The sequence below is a fragment of the Saimiri boliviensis genome, chromosome 12 (genome assembly GCF_048565385.1).
Source record: "Saimiri boliviensis isolate mSaiBol1 chromosome 12, mSaiBol1.pri, whole genome shotgun sequence".
Taxonomy (NCBI): Eukaryota; Metazoa; Chordata; class Mammalia; order Primates; family Cebidae; genus Saimiri; species Saimiri boliviensis.
This window is the reverse complement of record NC_133460.1, coordinates 58,991,058-59,009,276: the sequence shown is the minus strand read 5'-3', so window position 1 is coordinate 59,009,276 and position 18,219 is coordinate 58,991,058. Positions and strand designations below refer to the sequence as shown.

Below are 18,219 nucleotides of genomic sequence, written 5' to 3'. Positions count from 1 at the left end.
AGAAAAGAAATTGACTGGACTCCGTGGAGAAAGACTAAGCGGTGGAAAAAGGAACGCAAGGCAGAGCCAGCCTCTGTTTCTGACCAGCCCTGGAAAAGCTGGCTACAGGCAAAAAGGAGCCTGAGGTAGGGGATGACACCCAGGGCACCTTGAAGACACCAGCACCCAGAGGAGTGGCCAGGGCAGATGGCAGTGTCACCTCCTTACCTTCAGGCATCTCCCCATCACAGATGTCATGCACAGGACGGTCCTCACCAGCTTCAACAGTCAACTCGGCAGGTTCTACAGCAGCAGCCGTGGGCGCTGGGGCTGCCGTGTCCTGAGCTGCTGTCGGGTCCTCAGCTGCTGCCGTGTCCTCAGCTTCTGTCGTGTCCTCAGCTGCTGCCGTGTCCTCAGCTGCTGTCGTGTCCTCAGCCTCTGTCATGTCCTCAGCCTCTGCCGTGTCCTCAGCTGCTGCCGTGTCCTCAGCCTCTGTCGTGTCCTCAGCTGCTGTGGTGTCCTCAGCTCCTGTCAGGTCCTCAGCTGTCGTGTCCTCAGCTTCTGCCGTGTCCTCAGCTTCTGTCGTGTCCTCAGCTGCTGCGGTGTCCTCAGCTTCTGTCGTGTCCTCAGCTGCTGCGGTGTCCTCAGCTGCTGCCGTGTCCTCAGCTGCTGCGGTGTCCTCAGCTGCTGCGGTGTCCTCAGCTGCTGCGGTGTCCTCAGCTGCTGCCGTGTCCTCAGCTGCTGCCGTGTCCTCAGCTGCTGCCGTGTCCTCAGCTGCTGCGGTGTCCTCAGCTGCTGCGGTGTCCTCAGCTGCTGCCGTGTCCTCAGCTGCTGCCGTGTCCTCAGCTGCTGCCGTGTCCTCAGCTGCTGCGGTGTCCTCAGCTGCTGCCGTGTCCTCAGCTGCTGCCGTGTCCTCAGCTGCTGCCTCACAGATTTTAGACTCAGGAGGACACCCTGACCCCTCATCCTGGTCCGACTCTTGGCAGACCTTGGGGCATACACAGCAGCTCAGTATGTTCCCCATGGGGCGCCTCTACTCCTGTCTGCTGCCACCTGTGCCTCCGCTCACAGTGATGGCCAGGCACTCCTGCTGCCCTAGGCCGAGGCTATGCCGCACTTTCAGAGATGGTCTTGCCGGCGGCTCACCTGGCCACCCCACAGCCCGGCCCCAGCCGGGGCTCGGGCCAAGGCCCGCACCCTGCTGCCTCTCCTGAGTTGACTTGTCTGGGAGGGTCAAAAACAGATGGCTAATTTAATAGGTTGGGAAACCCAACAAGCGCTGAGAGATACAACTACCTGAAGAGAGCACAAAAGGAGCTGCTCCTCCTTCTGCAGTCACTACAGACTGAAGCCCACTGGCCCAGGTGGAAGCCCAGGCACATGACTCACCATGCCCCGCCCCAAACCTCACAATGCCCCGCCCTGGCTGCTGCCCCTCCCCCACTGCCTGGGCTACCCCACCCTGTGGCTTATGATGCCCCTGCTCTCCTGGCCCCTCCTTCAGTGCCAGTGGAACTAAGGTTTTCATTCATCACCCACCAGCTTCCTGAGCTTTTTAGTCCTAAAAACAGGGCAGTTCATTACTGGAAGCCATCTTCCTCTAGGAGTTCTATACAAAGTGGCAGTTAGCAGAGTGGGTCCCATTAGCAACCAAGTTGAACTTTTATTTGTTGACTCAATGTAGATACACCTGAAATATTCCTCTCCTGTCTTCCAATGAGTAGTAGTTTTTGTCTGCAACTTGACCACAGCAATCCCTGGGGCCCTAGCTCTACTCTCACTGAAGAGTTACGGCTGTGTGTCTTGAATGACACCTTAGAACCCATCCTGCCTCCACCTCCTTCTCCATAAAATAGAAACCTAACTTGTCCCCGCAAGCTCTAAAGTGCTGAAACTTACCAACTTCCCTTTCTCCCCTGTTTCTTTCTTTGATGGCAGGGACTTTCAGATTTTCTCTCTTTTACTAACAAAGCACTAAGCATGACTTTGTTATACAGAATCAAGAGCCATAAAGTGAGTTACCACAGTCCTAACTCAATAAAAATGAATACTGAACACCTAGCAAGCAGTATGTGCCTGATAGTGCTCCAAGTGGGCTATGCTCATTTAGCCCTCAGAAACAATCTCACCAGTTTTAGAGAAGACATTAAGATGGAGAAGGTAAGTTATCTCCCCAAGGTCACATGACTGCCCAGGCTGGGGCCAGTATTTGATCTCAGGTACTATGAATTCCCCAATTCCTCAAGCGTGATTATCAGAAAATAAATTTTCACACTGCTATAAAGAAATACCTGAGGTTGGGGAATTTATAAAGGAAAGAAGTTTAATTGACTCACATTCCACATGGCTGTGGAGGCCTAAGAAAACCTACAATCACAGCAGAAGGGGAAGCAGTTACTTCTTACATGGCGGCAGGCCAAAGAGTGTGAGCATGTGAAGAAGCAACTGTCAAACACATATAAAACAATCAGATCTCATGAGAACTCACTCACTATCACAAGAACAGCATGGGGGAAACTGCTCCTATGTTCCAATTATCTCCCACCGGGTTCCTCCCACAACATGTGGGGATTATGGGGATTACAATTCAAGATGAGATTTGGGTGGGGACATGACCAAACCACATCAGAAAGTACAGGTAGAAGTCAAGCTTGGGGGGGAAGTGACATTATAGACTGACATATTTTATAGATATATATATATTTTTTTAATGTGAATTTTAAAATGCCTCCTGTTCATTCAGCATTGATGAAGTCCCTTCTACATGCCAGACACCGTATGTGTGAAACAGTCCCAATCTCAATGAGGGTAGGCAGATACACAAAGGCTTAATAAGTTCAGTTTTGTGAGACCACATTACTCAACAGTGTATGAACCTGAGATACAAACCCACCTCTACTTGGACCCAGGTTTGACGCAGGGGTAGTTTTAATTTTATTCTGAAAATCTGAGTCATTGAACCATACAAAGATGAGGAGTCTCTGTCAGATGTGTGTGTAGTGGTCTGTATAAGGAAGGACTGAAGGAAGCAACAAGACCAATTAAAAGACTATCTAAAGGAAGACTGATGCTAAAGACAGTGGCAGTGAAAAAAGTGGAGGAAAAATGTTATGATTATTGGGGAGACAGAATAGGAAGTACTTGGTCATGAGATGTGAAAGCAGGGAAGTAGAGGAAAAAACAGGGCTACTCGGGCTCTGCTGGGGAATACTGGGTACAGAGTTGTACCTTTCTCCTGTCAGAGAATGTAGGAAGAGAAATTGCTAAGGAGGAAAAGACAGTATTTTACGCTCAGTGTCACATTAAAATGGAACTCTCTGGTCAAAGTTGAATATAAATCACTGTAGGCTAAGTCCATTTGTGACATCCAAACATATGTCTTCAAAAATAGCACAAATACTAAATCCAACCATTAAGAGTAACTGGGGAAATTTCCTAAAATTTACATGCCAAGAATATCACCATTTTTTATTTATTACTTTCATGGAGTAACTCTGAATCTATGGTTACAGCAAATGAGGAATCTGACATAAAATAAAGCTAACATTTTAAATTTAAAATTCTATTGTCTTCAGAGAATAGAGAATGCAACTGAAGCCAGGGGCATGGAAGTGATTGACTTGAGAACTTGTGTATAGTATGGAGAATTGGAAAGAAAGAAGACCTGGAGAATAGAGTGATTTACACCACATTAAGTAAAGCTTGCAAAAGTGAGCACTGGGAGTCAAGAGACCTGCTTAGGAATCAGGAATGGCTGCTCCTATGAGTCATTAGAAAGGAGATGATGTCTGATTTCATTTCTGTAACAGCAGCACCTAGCACAGTGCCTGGTCAATAGCTACTCAGTAAGTAATATCCCAATGCACAGAGTCAAATTTTGCTAGGAGGGCATGAAAGCTACAAATCAGCTATGGCAACTTAGTGATTGGGCTTGTGCATGTGTGAGAGTGAGCTACATGTCAGGCAGTGGGTAAAGCAGTGAACTGGAGGTGAGAAAACAACACAAACTAAGGGCTTCTCTCCCCAAGTATTTGGCTGAGAAGAGAGATGTAGGAGTAGTTAAATGGAGATACGTGCTACAGAAAGCCTTTTATTTCAAGATTCAACAAAAGCATGAGTAAACTTCTATGTTAAAGGGGAAGAGCCAACAGAGAAAACACATTTTTGAGGTTAGAAGAGAAGAAAGAACGAGTGCGCTAGAGCCCCCAAAAGGCACAGATGCATGCAATCTGGATCAGGAAGAGATCAGCTTTGGAGTTCTACAAAAGCAAGAAGGAAGAAAGAGCCATGTGACTCCAGAGATATTTCTGGTAGAGGAAAGTTTTAGGAAGGTATCTTTTGATGACCTTTATATTAACAGACTTTTCAAAAAAAACAAAAAAACAAAAACAAAAACAAACTTGATACACTAATAGCTTCCCTAAAAGTGGGTAACTTGAAATGCAATTTGAGCAAAAATCAGAGTTCAATTATAAATAAGCATATCCAGAAAGTGAAAGATGGGCTTAATTTTTCCCACAAACAGTTAAGAAAAATAACAACAACTTTAGGGAAAGAGGAAAAAATAATTAAGAAGAAAATTATATGCAATTGCAAAATGTATGAATATTTACGAACTCTAACATAAGTAATTACAAAAAGGACCAGAAGAATCATTATTATAGGAAGCAAAGGGTCATTTCAAAAACATAGGAGGGATGATTCCTCTTTAATTCCACTGAAAATATTTCAGTGTAGTTTGAGGACAAAAATAGGCGATATGCTGAAATGCGAAAAACCACAGTGGAAGGAAAAAGAATTCAAGAAAGCTCAGTTTCAGTAACCAATGTCAAGTACAATCCTCAGGACCTAGTGGCTACAATCTGCATGAATAGTGTCTGAAAACCTAGAAAGGTCTTTAGATCCCACTTTGGATAATTCTTGTAGACTTGAGATGACGTCTATTTAAAATTACAAAACAGTTCCTGCACTTAACAACAGACACAATAAAAAAGATATCCATGACTTTAAAAATGGAAGAATTTTGAACTTTCTAAACAGGAAGTTACTGGGAAGCACTGTTATAAAAACAGATTTTAAAACATTTTGATTTAATGCAATATTGAAGTAAATTAAGAAAAACTCCTATCCGCCCATGACATTGGCAAGTCTGAGAGAGCAAAGAGAAACAAATTAAATCAGTGTGATTTGAATTAATCGGGAGTTTGATTAATGAAATGAGCTCAGACCTTGTTTACTTATGACTCCAGAGTAAACCAATTAATACATCTATTCATTCAATACCCATTTAATACCTAAGCCCTCGGCAAACATGCTGCACACTGTGTGTAAGTGCTGGGATATTGCTTGGACTAACGTAAGGTTCTTGGTCTTGTGAAATTTGTCTTCCAGTAAGGGATTTAAAAGACCGTGCTGCCCATCACCCCTGCCTGCATTACATAGGATGACTACTGACCTCCAGCTATTGGATCTTCACTCCAGACTACTGTAATGAAAATGAGGGAGAAAAGAAGAAGGTTTTTTAGAAGGTACTCCTAGCACACTGCTTACAAATTATTTGCTTAAAATTTAGTGACATGGCCACACCTAACTGCAGGAGAGGTTCAAAAGACAGAATCCTATAGCTAGGGTAATAAATACAGAAGAAACAATTGAATATGGAAAGGAAATAGCATGCTATTCCACAATTGCTAAAGAAAGATTAGAAAAGTTTCAGCTTAAAGCACGAATAATTGCAATAAAATTTTACAACCCTCTGCAAGCATATATGAAAAACACACAAAAAGTTTGCAATGATCTTTTTTGTTGTTGTTGTTGGTTTTTTTTGTTTGTTTGTTTGTTTGTTTGTTTTTAGATGGAGTTTCACTCTATCACCCATGCTGGAGTACACCATCTTGGCTCACTGCAACCTCCACCTCCTGGGTTCAAGCGATTCTCCTGCCTCAACCTCCCCAGTAGCTGGGATTACAGGCATCTGCCACCACACCCAGCTAGTTCTGGTATTTTTAGTAGAGACAGGGTTCCACCATGTTGGTCAGGCTGGTCTCGAACTCCTGACCTCAGGTGATCTACCTGCCTCAGCCTCACAAAATTCTGGGATTACAGGCGTGAGCCACCGCACTCGGCCTGCAATGATCTTTTCTTAAGCTAAGAGGACGGGAAAAATAAAAAAAATTAAATTATAAAATGAAACTTCGGTTTAGAGGTAAGAAACATTTTATGACAGCCAAGAGATCAGGGTTGTACTCTATATTATGTGAATGTTGTAGCATAACTTGACATTTTGTAAAAGTTGTTTTTCATGTGAATTTTTTTCAGGTGACTTACAAGGTCCCATCAGAAGTGAATAATAATCTTCCATATTCTTGAGAAATCTTAATGGTGTCATCTACAGTCTTCCATTGTTCAGTTTGGGTTCAGTAAACCTGGAAATCACGTTTGGGTATTGTCTCATCCAACTTCTGTTACCCCTTCCCCATTATAAGTTAGAGAGATCTTGTATATTTTTGCTCTAGCAATTAGTTCATCATGAATCCTGGAGTTCTTTGCTATTCCAGTCATTGGTCCTCCTTTGCCTCCTGTAAGCATAACAAATTCACCACCATTAACCCCTAAACCATATGTAATTTGTATATCTGATTTTACCTCATGAGCAAAAGTTCTATGTATATCCTGTAATTTTTGCCGAGTATAAAACTTATTTTCAGTAGAGACTGTATTTCTGCACTCATGTACCTATGTAACTTTCACTGTTATTGCTGGTTGGGCTTTCCAGGGGTCATCATAACCTCCTGGGTTCTCTGGAAGAGGTACATATTTTTCAGGATGACACTTAGCTAAAATTCTTTATCTATCTAAATCGATTGATAGTTCCTAATGTCTTGAGTAACAAGGCTGGTACTTTCTATTTTTCTTAACTCTGTGAGTTAATGTGACCAATGCCTGAGGCTGGATAGCCAGGCCAGTGCCAGATTCTACCAGAACATTTTTCCTTATACATTTTTCTATTGCTTTCCATGGATCACTGGGTGTTAATATGAGTTCTGGAATTGCAATTTTAAAAACTGTTTTGTGAATGACTAGCAACATAGTTGCCAGAACATTTAATACATTTCTCTATTGCTTTCTATGAGTCACTGGATGTTAATGTGGGTTCTGGAATTGCAATTTTAAAAACTGTTTCGTGAATGACTAGCAAATAGTAATTTACTCTAATTTCAAATATAATTTGCAAGTGAAATGTGTAGGACTCCAATAAGGCACAATCACCAAGATCCTAAGTATGATGCCCTTCGAAGAGGCAAATAGTGACTTGAGCAAGTGCACTCATGTCTGCTCACACCAGTCACTTTTGAACTGCTCAATGGCAGGCAAGGGGAATGACCTCTGGTTGGCAGATGTCCACTCAGTATGACCCTGGATTAGACATACAGTTACCGTCTGTCAGGCCAGCTATGTGTTGTTGGACTATTCCTTGGAGATATACTCATCAGTGACTGTTAAAGTACCTGAGTCATTAGGTGCCTGTAGATGATGCCCACTGATATGAGCATTGGGTACAAGCTGCCTAGCTGTGCTGACACTGACTGGAGCTGTGAGGTTTCACAGTAACATGGCAGCCAATTATATATACTCAGATTTACATTTGTCAAGAGGTATTCATTCACATTATCAATTAGGCAATTATCATTCTACACACAGGCAGGAATAAAGTAAATAAAAAACCACAGTGATGGCTCAAGAGACCAATGTACCTCCAGAGGAATCCAGTGGGTCCAGAAGCCCTTTGGATGCTGGTCAGATGTTCCTTTGGGGCAGAGATCATAGCAGCAGCCACCAGGTGTGAATAAGTCCTTGCAGTTCTCATGGACAAAGCTTCTGAACACATCTTAGACAAGATCTTGTCTCTGCTGGTTTTATGATCCTCTGCAGATGGGTCCATTCTCTGGTTCTCAGCCACCTTTCACTTCCTATCAGTTCACTTCAGGTCTCTCATGATCTCAGGCAGCAATAATTGTTATCACCTCAGCCCATTCATGTGTTCATCTCTTTGGGGATGAGGGGACAACCCCTCACTGTAGACTTAATTCTACTGGAGATAAGTGACTCCATTTTAAGACATGAGGATCACAAATTATTATCACATATCATCAGGGCAGAGAACAGCTACCACCTGGGGCTGAAAGCAGATAACTCAATTTATTCTGAAAACATTCTGTCTTGATTATGGTGCCGGTTACTGTGAGGGACTTCCTTTTCTCTACCTGTTTTTTACAAAGTTTGAGTCTGGACTGCTAACATTCTACTGATTTCCAGGTGAAGGGACTGACTACACCATCCCAGCCTGTCAGAGCACTTGCCCCAGTACTTCCACTTTAAGAGTTTTCCACCTTGTCCAGGACTGCAGTCCATTTAATCCCCCCATTTTCTCTCTCAGGAGAATGAACAACACATCTCACGTACATACCCACACACCTCTTCCCCCAAATACCAAACACAAAAATCCAATCTGTCTCTTTCCACCTACACAATTTTAACAGTCACTTTCTAATAATTGCCTTAAGCTCCCTGACTTGCTGCTCGTCCTTTCTCTGGCAAAATCTCATCCCTGGATGAGCCCCACTTTGTGTTGGCTCAGTGACACCACTCAGCTGAACCAGAAAAATATCAAAAAACGGTCACAGGTATCATCACAAATTCAAATTTCTTACACAACAAATTGGCCCTAAATTTTCCAAAAATCAATAAAAGGTTTCTGTCTCCAACGACATCTTTTCTATGTTCTTCTAACTTTTTGACCAATCTTTTCCATGTTCTTCCTTTATTCAACTTCTCTCTTCTGATATCTTGCCAAATCAGTTAAGGAGAAAAGATATCCCATTAGGTAACAGCCGATCATCTTCCCACCCCCTGAGAAATTAATATGCACAGAATGCACCCACCTCATCTTTCTCTCCCTCATCATGTCAGAAAAATCATCCCTCCTTTTCTCACAAGGCAAATCTGAGATAAAAGATTTAGATGGCCTGTAATTCTGGCAACTGGGGAGGCCAATGCAGGCAGATTATTTGAGCCCAGGACTTTGAAACAAGCCTAAGCAACTGAGAGAAACCCCACCTCTAAAACAAATATAGATACATAATTAGGTGAGCATGGTGGTGTGGTGGCACATGCCTGTAGTCCCAGCTACTGAAGGTGGGGAGCACTGAGGTGGGACGATCACCTGAGCCTGGAAGGTTGAGCCTGTAGTGAGCCGTGATCATACCACTGCACTCGAGGCAGGGCAACGGATATTTTTAAAAGGGTCTCCTCTGTGAAAAAAATAATCAGATAAACAGGTGGCCATGAGGCTCAGGATGGCTCCAGTGCAGTGCACTCAGTTCCTCCTTAAAAAAAAAACAAAACTTGACTCAGTGTAAATAAAAGGAAACTTAAGCTTAGCCAGTCAGAAACCATCAACTAACATCTACCTAGAAACTTTCACTGTAATGAGCCAAATGAGACCACTGCTGCACTTTACCAGATCAAGCATTTTCTTTTTCTTCTACAATAACAATGTAAGTCTTCCCCCACCCTCCCGAGCCCTCTCTGTTGGAGCTCTGAGCTGCTTGTAGACTGGGGCTGCCTGGTTTTAAATTTCTGAACGCTCAAATCTACCTCCTAATGTTTCAGAGTGCCTAATCGTAATCTTTTAACAGCTCTCATGGTTACATCATTCTTTCTAGATCCTCAAGTTCTATCTCCTTCAGTGGACTGATTCTTCAGTATGTTAACATGTTCTCCTCTACCATCATAAAGCCTCTCCTAATATGGGCAATTTCTTACAAAACTACACATACTCTTACTATGTGATCCAGCAGTTGCACTCCCTAGGTCTTTATTCAAATGACCAGAAAGCTGATGTCCACACAAAAACCTGAACACAGATGTTTATAGCAGTTTCTAAAATAGCTACCAAAATGTAGGAAGAACTAAGTTGTCCTTCAGTAGCTTAACTAACAGATAATAACAGATAAATAACACTGTGGTATATTTAGAAAATGAAATACTAATCACTTCTAAAAAGAAATGAGGTATTGAGCCATCAGAAGACACTGAGGAACATTAAATGCACATTACTAACTGAAAGAAGCCAATCTGGAAAGCTATCTGCTCTATGATTCCAAGAACACAATGTCCAGAAAAATGCAAAACTATGGAGACTGAAAAGATAAGTGGTTTGCGGTGGTTAGGAAAAGAGAGGATAAATAAGTAGAGCACAAGATACTTACCATAGTGAAAATATACTGCAGGATATCGTAACAGCTATGATAATACATTCATTATACATGTACTCGCTATACATTCCTCCAAACCCTCAGAATGTGCGTCACCAAGGGTATCACTCTGGGTGGTGATGACATGTCAGTATAAGTTCATGACTATAGCAAATATTCTACTCTGGTAGAGGAGGTTGTTAGTGGAGTGACCCAGGAGTGCACAGGAACTGAGGGCACATGGGAACTTTGGACTCTGTACTCCATTTGGCTGCACATTTGAAACTACTCTAATAAATGTCTATCCCATAGCCCTTTTCAGGTCTCCAACTGGTCTGAGCCAGTTCTATTAAAGCTCAAAAAGCACTGGTTAATAAGCTAGATCTGACCCAACTGGCAAGAAAAGGCAGGAAAGACCCAGGCCAAGAAAGTATATTTCACACGCATATACGAGGAAACTGGAGGAAGCTTGGAGGCCCTTTAGCCTGTTCCTGAGCCCGTTGAAACTGCAGATGCAGGCACAGATGCCAGGGGCACCAATGTGAATCTGCCAACATCCAAGGTCACATGAACACGAATTTGTAGAATCTCCTCTGCAATCGGTAGCTAAGGATGTTAGGCCATGATAGGACTAGGATGGGAGATGAACTGAGAATAGACTCTGTGGGCTTTTGTTGCCTCTTCCCAGCCCCAAGCATTTCACTCTCTGCTCTTGCCACAGGCAGCAGGGAGGCTTCCTAAAAGCTGAGTACGTTACTTTTTGTGACTAAAAAATAGATTCAGAAAGAAGAATGAGAGTTCAGAGCAATGAATCCTGTCTCACTGATGCCCCAAAACTGTGGCTGCCACCAAGGTCAACACTGTCTTTGTCATACAGCACACCCCCAACTCCAGAAAGAGGTGCATAAACCAGTTTCTCCTTCTCATTTAAACAGAACTTCTGTTGTTCAGGAAGACACAAGGGTCTGGGAGGAAACTGACATCACTCACGGCGAAGTCTCCTACCCCTAGAAGACAGGCCCCTTTTAAAAAGCCAGCTTCCGCTGACAAAAGTCAGTAAGTATCTACTGTTGACAGTGGGGGTAAAAATGATCCACAGTTCAAGGGCTTGAAACATTTCACTAAAGAAGGGCACTGCACCAAACCGGAACAGTGCCCCTCTAGCTACAGGAGAAGACAGACTTGATAGCACGGTTGCAGGCCTACACATCGCTGGGTTACTTTTAAAACCTCCAGCAAGGCCATCTTCCCTTGTTTGGTCATATTTCAGTTTTCCTGAGAAATCAAGCCATCCCAAGAATCCTATGTGTAATTCTAACATGTTCTAATAACAAGACAATACCTGGCATGTGAATCTGCCTTTTATTTTTTAAGTGTGCTCTTCTTTACCATAAAGTGACACCTTCTGGTCACATTTGATGTTTGTTTGTATATCCTCTCAGTTTCTCAAATCTTCCACCCGAGAAAAACAAATTCCGTCATAAAGTAGAAATGAATGTCAAAAGTTCCTATACCTCCTTTCATCTGTCAATGACTCACCACACTCTTGTCCACTAAACATGTCATTCAGAAAACTAGAAAATACAGAAATAAGGAAGCACCATTCACCACCCACCAGAGGAAAAGGGGCAGACATACCACGGTAGGCTAAAAGTGACATTCATTCCATAAGACACCAGACAGGGAGATGATATCCACCTGGGGTCAGGGAAGAGTGAAAAACATATTCAGAAAATCCCTTTCTGGAAGAGGGCAAGCCTGTACTCTGGGATTTTTACTGTGATGTGGCTTCTGGCAGGTGGAAAAGGGTATTCCAGGCTGAGAAAACCACATGAGGAAGAGCACAAAGGAAGGAAACTGAGGGCACACATGAAGAACTCAAGCACATGGACACAAGGCAGCATCACTGAAAACTGATGCTGAACACAGGACGGGGCCACATCCTGTAGCCTTAAGTGCTTCCAAGTCCTCCCATTTTCCTAAATACTTCATAATTAATTTACTCCCAAAGGCATAGCATCTTGGAGCAATAGATATTTTCCATCAACTACACTTCTACCCCCGCTATTCAAATAGGCAAAACACAAATTCTATCACTGTTCTTTTTCTAGCCTTTTTAGCTTTGAAATATATGACCCATGAATAAAAGTTTACAATCACTTTTTTTTTTTTTTTTTTTTTTTTTTTTTTGTTTTTTGTTTTTTCTGAGACGGAGTTTCGCTCTTGTTACCCAGGCTGGAGTGCAATGGCGCGATCTCGGCTCACGGCAACCTCCGCCTCCTGGGTTCAGGCAATTCTCCTGCCTCAGCCTCCCGAGTAGCTGGGATTACAGGCATGCGCCACCATGCCCAGCTAATTTTTTGTATATTTAGTAGAGACGGGGTTTCACCATGTTGACCAGGATGGTCTCGATCTCTTGACCTCGTGATCCACCCGCCTTGGCCTCCCAAAGTGCTGGAATTACAGGCTTGAGCCACCGCGCCCGGCCCTACAATCACTTTTTAACTGTCTGCCAGGATATAAGGGTGAGAAGTTTGCCATGTGAGAGGCCTAAACTTCATAAGCGTAATAAAACAGCCCAGACTGTCAATTTCCTCGTTTTGATATTCTCCATGCACCACTCCAGAAAGGTAGAACAGCTTGGCACTCTAGACATTAAGGGAAAACTAAAAATTATATTTCAATTAAATTCTAGTCAACACTGCAGCAAAATAAAAGCTCTCAACAAGAAGCAATCCTAAGAAGGGAGATTTACAGCAAAGTCCTGAGGCTTCCAGAGCCTTGCTGGCTTCTTTCAGGACTTAAAGCCCCACAGAGGCAGACTGCTCTGCAGCCAAGCAGAGGTATCCATCTAAGAATGGTGAGGAGACAGAGATGAGGCTTCTGAGCACAGAAATGGTTCTGGACCAGCTCAAAGGACAGATGGAATATCTTCACACCACATCTGATGACACAGAGTGCCAAGGGGCAAGCAGCTGGTTGTAGGGTCAGGAAGAATAGGGAGCAAACAGTCCCTCAGCTGCCAATTTTTGTCATCTAAGCCAGTGTTACACCCCTAATCCACACATGCACCTACACACCTAAATCCACATATTTTGTGTGCCTCTGCATTCTCAGTAAGCTTTGACAACCCAGAGCAGAGCAATCAACATAAGCTAGGCTAAATAAATTATGGTGCATCCATAGGATGGATTAATAAGGAGGCAGAACTACAGTACTTACTGATTATATACCTCCAAGATGTATTACATGAAAAAAGCAAAGCACAAAACTGTATAGAATAAGCTACCATCTGTGTTTCTAAAGGGTGGCAAGTGTGTTTACATGCATCTAGAAGGATCCTGCCCTGCAGGGATCTGAGAGATCAGCAGTTAGAGCAGAGAAAAAGAAGATGCGCATTGTGTGTATCCTGCATTACAGTTAGAGCACTTTACCAAATATGTGTCTTCCTTTTGAAAATCTTAAAATGATTTACATAATAGGCATCTCTCTCCATAACGGCTAAGAGACTGGGAAGGGTAGCAGGGAGGGAAGGACAAAGAGGGACAGGTTAACAGGTACAAAAATACAGTTAAATAGAATAAATTCTCGTGTCCAAGAGCACAATAGGGTGACTGTCATTTATTATATAATTCAGAATAACTAAAAGAATGAAATCAAAATGTTCCTTATGTACAACTATTATGTATCCATAATAATTAAAAATTAAAAAAACGTAATGGCATCTTTTAAAATGTACGTCTTCAAAATTAGAAACTTGCTACATTTTAAATAAAAGAGACAAATGACTCCTATAAACTATTTAAATCATTTCAAGTACACAAGATTTAGTAAGCTTACACGACATTAATAATAACACTTACTTGTACTAATAGTAGCATTACATGTTCAAAATTTAAATGTTATTTAGCTTCTTAACATTACAATGGCACAACTTTAAAATCTGTATTACTTTTTACTTTATATTTTAGGAGTCTTCCTGGGCCAAATTTGTAACTCTTTGTCACAAAATGGCTCTCCAGTAAAAACTAAATAAAAATGAAACTCCCAAGGCATTTGTTACCCCACACTTCCTAATCAACATGGCTTATTTTTTTCTCATTTATATCTTATTTTTGCTAATTTAAAAAATAGTTTATTAATAGAGTATCAGAAACCGTGAACATTACCATTTCCATAATCAAAAGTGCGTGTACATTTTACATACATTCAGTAACGTCTAGATTTTCTATTGATAAACTCTGACCACTTCTGCAGGGCAATTCATGTACTTACTTTCACATTAAGGATGAAGGTTCTGGAACCATTAGGAACAAGGGTCCCACCTTCACACAAGTTACTTAACTGCTGGGAGGCTCTGTTTCATCTTATGTAAATTACAGATAATACTGAACTCACCTGTGTTTATTAAAGGTTTTCTCCATCCTGTGATTTGCTTTTAGATTTTGGAATATATTTCATTGTGTACATTCCATTTTTATTATTAATGTAAAAACATTTACTATTATTGTTATCATCAATTCAGTCACATGTGCTGTATCCCTGATGATGACCATGATTCCTTTAATAATCATAAAATACTCTTCCCTTTATCACGGGGTAAATAACCTATCACACGCTGTAAGTCTCCATCAGCACCCCAGGCCGCCCCTGCTAAGTTACCAGATCTGCTACTTTAGCCAGATCAATAATCATGTTAATGTCACACCCACATTCAATAATGGTGAGTCTGTGCTTTTAACCTATAAGTAAAAAGATGAAAATTTTACTTTAAAAAGACTCTGGAGAAACCCTAACCATCAAATCTCATTTTCATTTTTTTAATTGCATCTGCTAATCACCATATATGTTTACAGGAGTGTATCAGAAGTTCATTATTATGGGCAAAAACTAGTAACATAAAATAAATTCCATCCTGTTTTTCTTGCTGTGTTCTAAACTAAAATAATATAAAAAGTCTACCCAGGTGAATCAAAGTGCTCAAACAGAAAATCCTGACAGGACAGACTCCGTGATAACCATGATCCTGCTGTTTAGCTGCAGGCCAATGTCTTCAACTCTAACAAAACTTCCTGTATTCCTACTATAGCCAAAAATATCCTCAAATGTAATACAACAGAATATTCATAACAATAATTATTTCTAAATTAATGTAAAAGGAAAACAGTCAAAAAAATATGGGTTGGGCACAATGGCTCATCCCTGTAGTCCCAGCACCTTGGGAAGCCAATGCAGGCGGATCCCTTGAGCCCAGGAGTTTTGAGACCAGCCTGGGACACATGGGGAAACCCCAACTCTACAGGTTGGCAGAGAAAGGAAGAAAAATTAGCCAGGTGTGGTGACATACACTACTCAGGAGGCAGGACTGCCTGAGCCTAGGAGGTTGAGGCTGCAGTGGGCTGTAATCACACCACTGCACTCCAGCCTGTGCCACAGAGTAGGACTCTGTCTCAAAAAAAGGAAAAGAAAATACGGATGCTCCAAAGATAAAGAAAAACCCCAATCCAACTATATTATTGCAATAACAAGAGATTCAGATTGTACATTGCCATTCTACCACTGGAAGCTTGTTTCCTTTTCCCTCAAACTTGGAAAGGTCACCATCTCCCAATGCAAATTCTTATAGGAAAAAGAGAAAACTCTCACTTCCACCAGAATGTGGCTTCATCAGGGCAAGCGTGGCACATACGAGGTACGTGCTATCTGTTAAATGATGTCTTCACGGTGACCAGGCCTGCTAGGCCCTTCCAAGGAACATACTTGGCAAAGCCATAAGCCAGTTAGGATAAGATATTTATCACATCCTTATCTCTGGGAACTTACACGTTTTTGAAGCCATACCCAACTTAGTAAAAGCATAAGAGAGGTAGCATGATATGACAATATTTAACATATTCCACTCAAGAAAACAACAAATACATGCATGTCCCTCAGATGACAACAGCCCCATCAACTGTGTCTGTGGCAGCATCTCCTACCTGACTGGACCGTCACAGGGCCTCAGATCTTGGTCAACTCCTGCCGGGTGAAATTCCAATGAGGCACTGTATCAAAGTGCTCTTTCCAACTTTTGAAGGCCCCAACATCATCGCCACTATTGCTGGAGACTCTAGCAGAGTTCGATCAACCACTGGAATATGATGCTTCTTTGTCTTTAAATCCTGAGTCCTATTCATGAAAAAAAAAAAAAAAATTAAACTTACTTTCAAAATAGAATAAAAGGTATCAACCATATAAGTAGACTTTTTTTTAGTATACTTATAGAGAGTACTTTAATATATTAATTAGAGAGTATAACAGACATTATATACATGTATTGACTATTCAATTATTAGCTTGATAACTTCTGGTCCCCATCTAAATAACTGCTGTTCAATAAGATGTAACAAGATGACTTCAATAGTATAGAGAATTGAAAATTAAACACTCCTTAAATCTGACTGTTTTATAAGTGATTTTAATAGTTTTTTAAAAAAACCAAAAGGTAACTACCAAGGCAGTGCATCATAACGGACAAGAGCAGAAGCTGTAGAGTAAATCTGACTCTCCTATTTATTGGTTATATGATTGGAGGTAACTTGTTTTCTTCACCTCAGTTTTCTTATCCATAAAATGAGGGCAAGAATAATTCCTACTCTGGTAAGGCTGCTGGAAGCCTTTAGTTGAAAAATGTTTAAAGCACATTGCGAGGCATATCACGAGGACTCACTAAATAAAGTCTTTAGTATTAAATATTGTAATTTTTTGTATTTTATGCTACAACTATGTAAAACATATCTAGAGGGAAAAAGCACACATCACCATAGAAACAGTGTAAAGCTTAGGAATAAACAGATTCCATGAATTATTTTATCTTGAGCAAGAAACACCAACCAGTGTGCAGACACCGGAGGCAAGGCAGCTTCTATGGGGAAGGTTTCCCACGTTTTCGTGAAAGCCACACAGCATGCATCTCTATGTCCTTTGGAGCTGGACTAGACTTGTGAATGAAAATGTCACCTGTGAGAGGCTCCTTCTATTTAGAAAGAATCAATGAAAGAACCACCAGACTGCAGCTAAACATACCAGTGAAAGGACCAAGCCATCTGCACAGTAGACTGAACTGCAAAAGCTTTGAGTTTTCTCTTCCAGGCATCTTCTTTGTCTCTTAGTTGGAGATCCCGCAGATGCCACTTCTTTTTCTTTTCAGCTTTGGGCCCACTGTTTTTCTTTCTGTGTTTCTTCTGGTCCTTAGCCTCCATCGTGGCTATTTACCAATAACAAGTTACTCTAACCTACAAGGAAGAAGGTTGAAGTAAGGACTGGGAAAAGCATTTTACAATCCGGGCAATACCCAGAGAAAAACAGTAAATTTCATTTATTTCTTTATGAAGAGATAATGTATTTGTTCACTGAACAAGGGTAGAAACTGCTTAACCATCCCCAATTTCATTTCTCTCTGTCATGCTATAAATTAGATGAGTTATCTCTGCTAAGGTTATATTTTATGGTTAAGTTACTTTTTATTCATCTTAAGGGTCAACATCAGCAGTATCTATTTCTGCAAGGATGGAAATATTCTACATCTGTACCTTTCAGCCATTTAGCCATTAGCCACATGTGGTTATTTAAAATGTACTTAGGGAAAATAAAAAGAGGAATTTTTCATTAATTTCATTCTAACTCTTTAAGTAGTCACTTGTGGCTACCACACTGGACAGCTCAGACCTAGACAACTGGACTAATGAAGTGATTTCCTAACTTAAACTTAAATTTCAATAAAAAATGTAAAACGTTTTACGAACCTCCAATACGATCGTAGTATTACTTTTAGTACCTGTTGACTCTGTAAAAGCTCCTAAAGCACAACTCATCTATGTACATTTGAAAAACAGCAGCATCTCTACGTGTGAGAAATGACTGGTTCTAGATGATGGCTGGAGACCCCATGGACTTAACAGAGACCCTTCTAGTAATTTTTGAGCTACCTGGCAATCTATGGCCA

The 18,219-nt window shown here is 41.5% G+C and overlaps 1 protein-coding gene and 1 long non-coding RNA gene across 4 annotated transcripts in view; both read right to left on the bottom strand.

Moving 5' to 3' along the window:
* Positions 1-1,394, bottom strand: part of LOC104650013 (cyclin-Y-like protein 2) — a 45,375-nt gene extending 43,981 nt beyond the window's left edge. For all 3 annotated transcript variants that reach the window (XR_012512867.1, XM_074382481.1, XM_074382482.1), the window contains exon 1: positions 208-1,394. Coding sequence is in view for 2 of the 3 variants with exons in the window: in XM_074382481.1 (XP_074238582.1) it covers positions 208-1,003 (796 nt within the window). In the remaining variant the exon portion in view is untranslated. The remainder of the gene's footprint in view (positions 1-207) is intronic.
* Positions 1,395-1,414: 20 nt separating this feature from the next.
* Positions 1,415-17,389, bottom strand: LOC141580604 (uncharacterized). Its single transcript, XR_012512868.1, has 3 exons — positions 17,301-17,389; positions 7,734-16,403; positions 1,415-6,557 (listed from the first exon to the last, which is right to left on the bottom strand). It is a non-coding gene; the product is annotated as an uncharacterized LOC141580604 (long non-coding RNA).
* Positions 17,390-18,219: the final 830 nt, after the last annotated feature.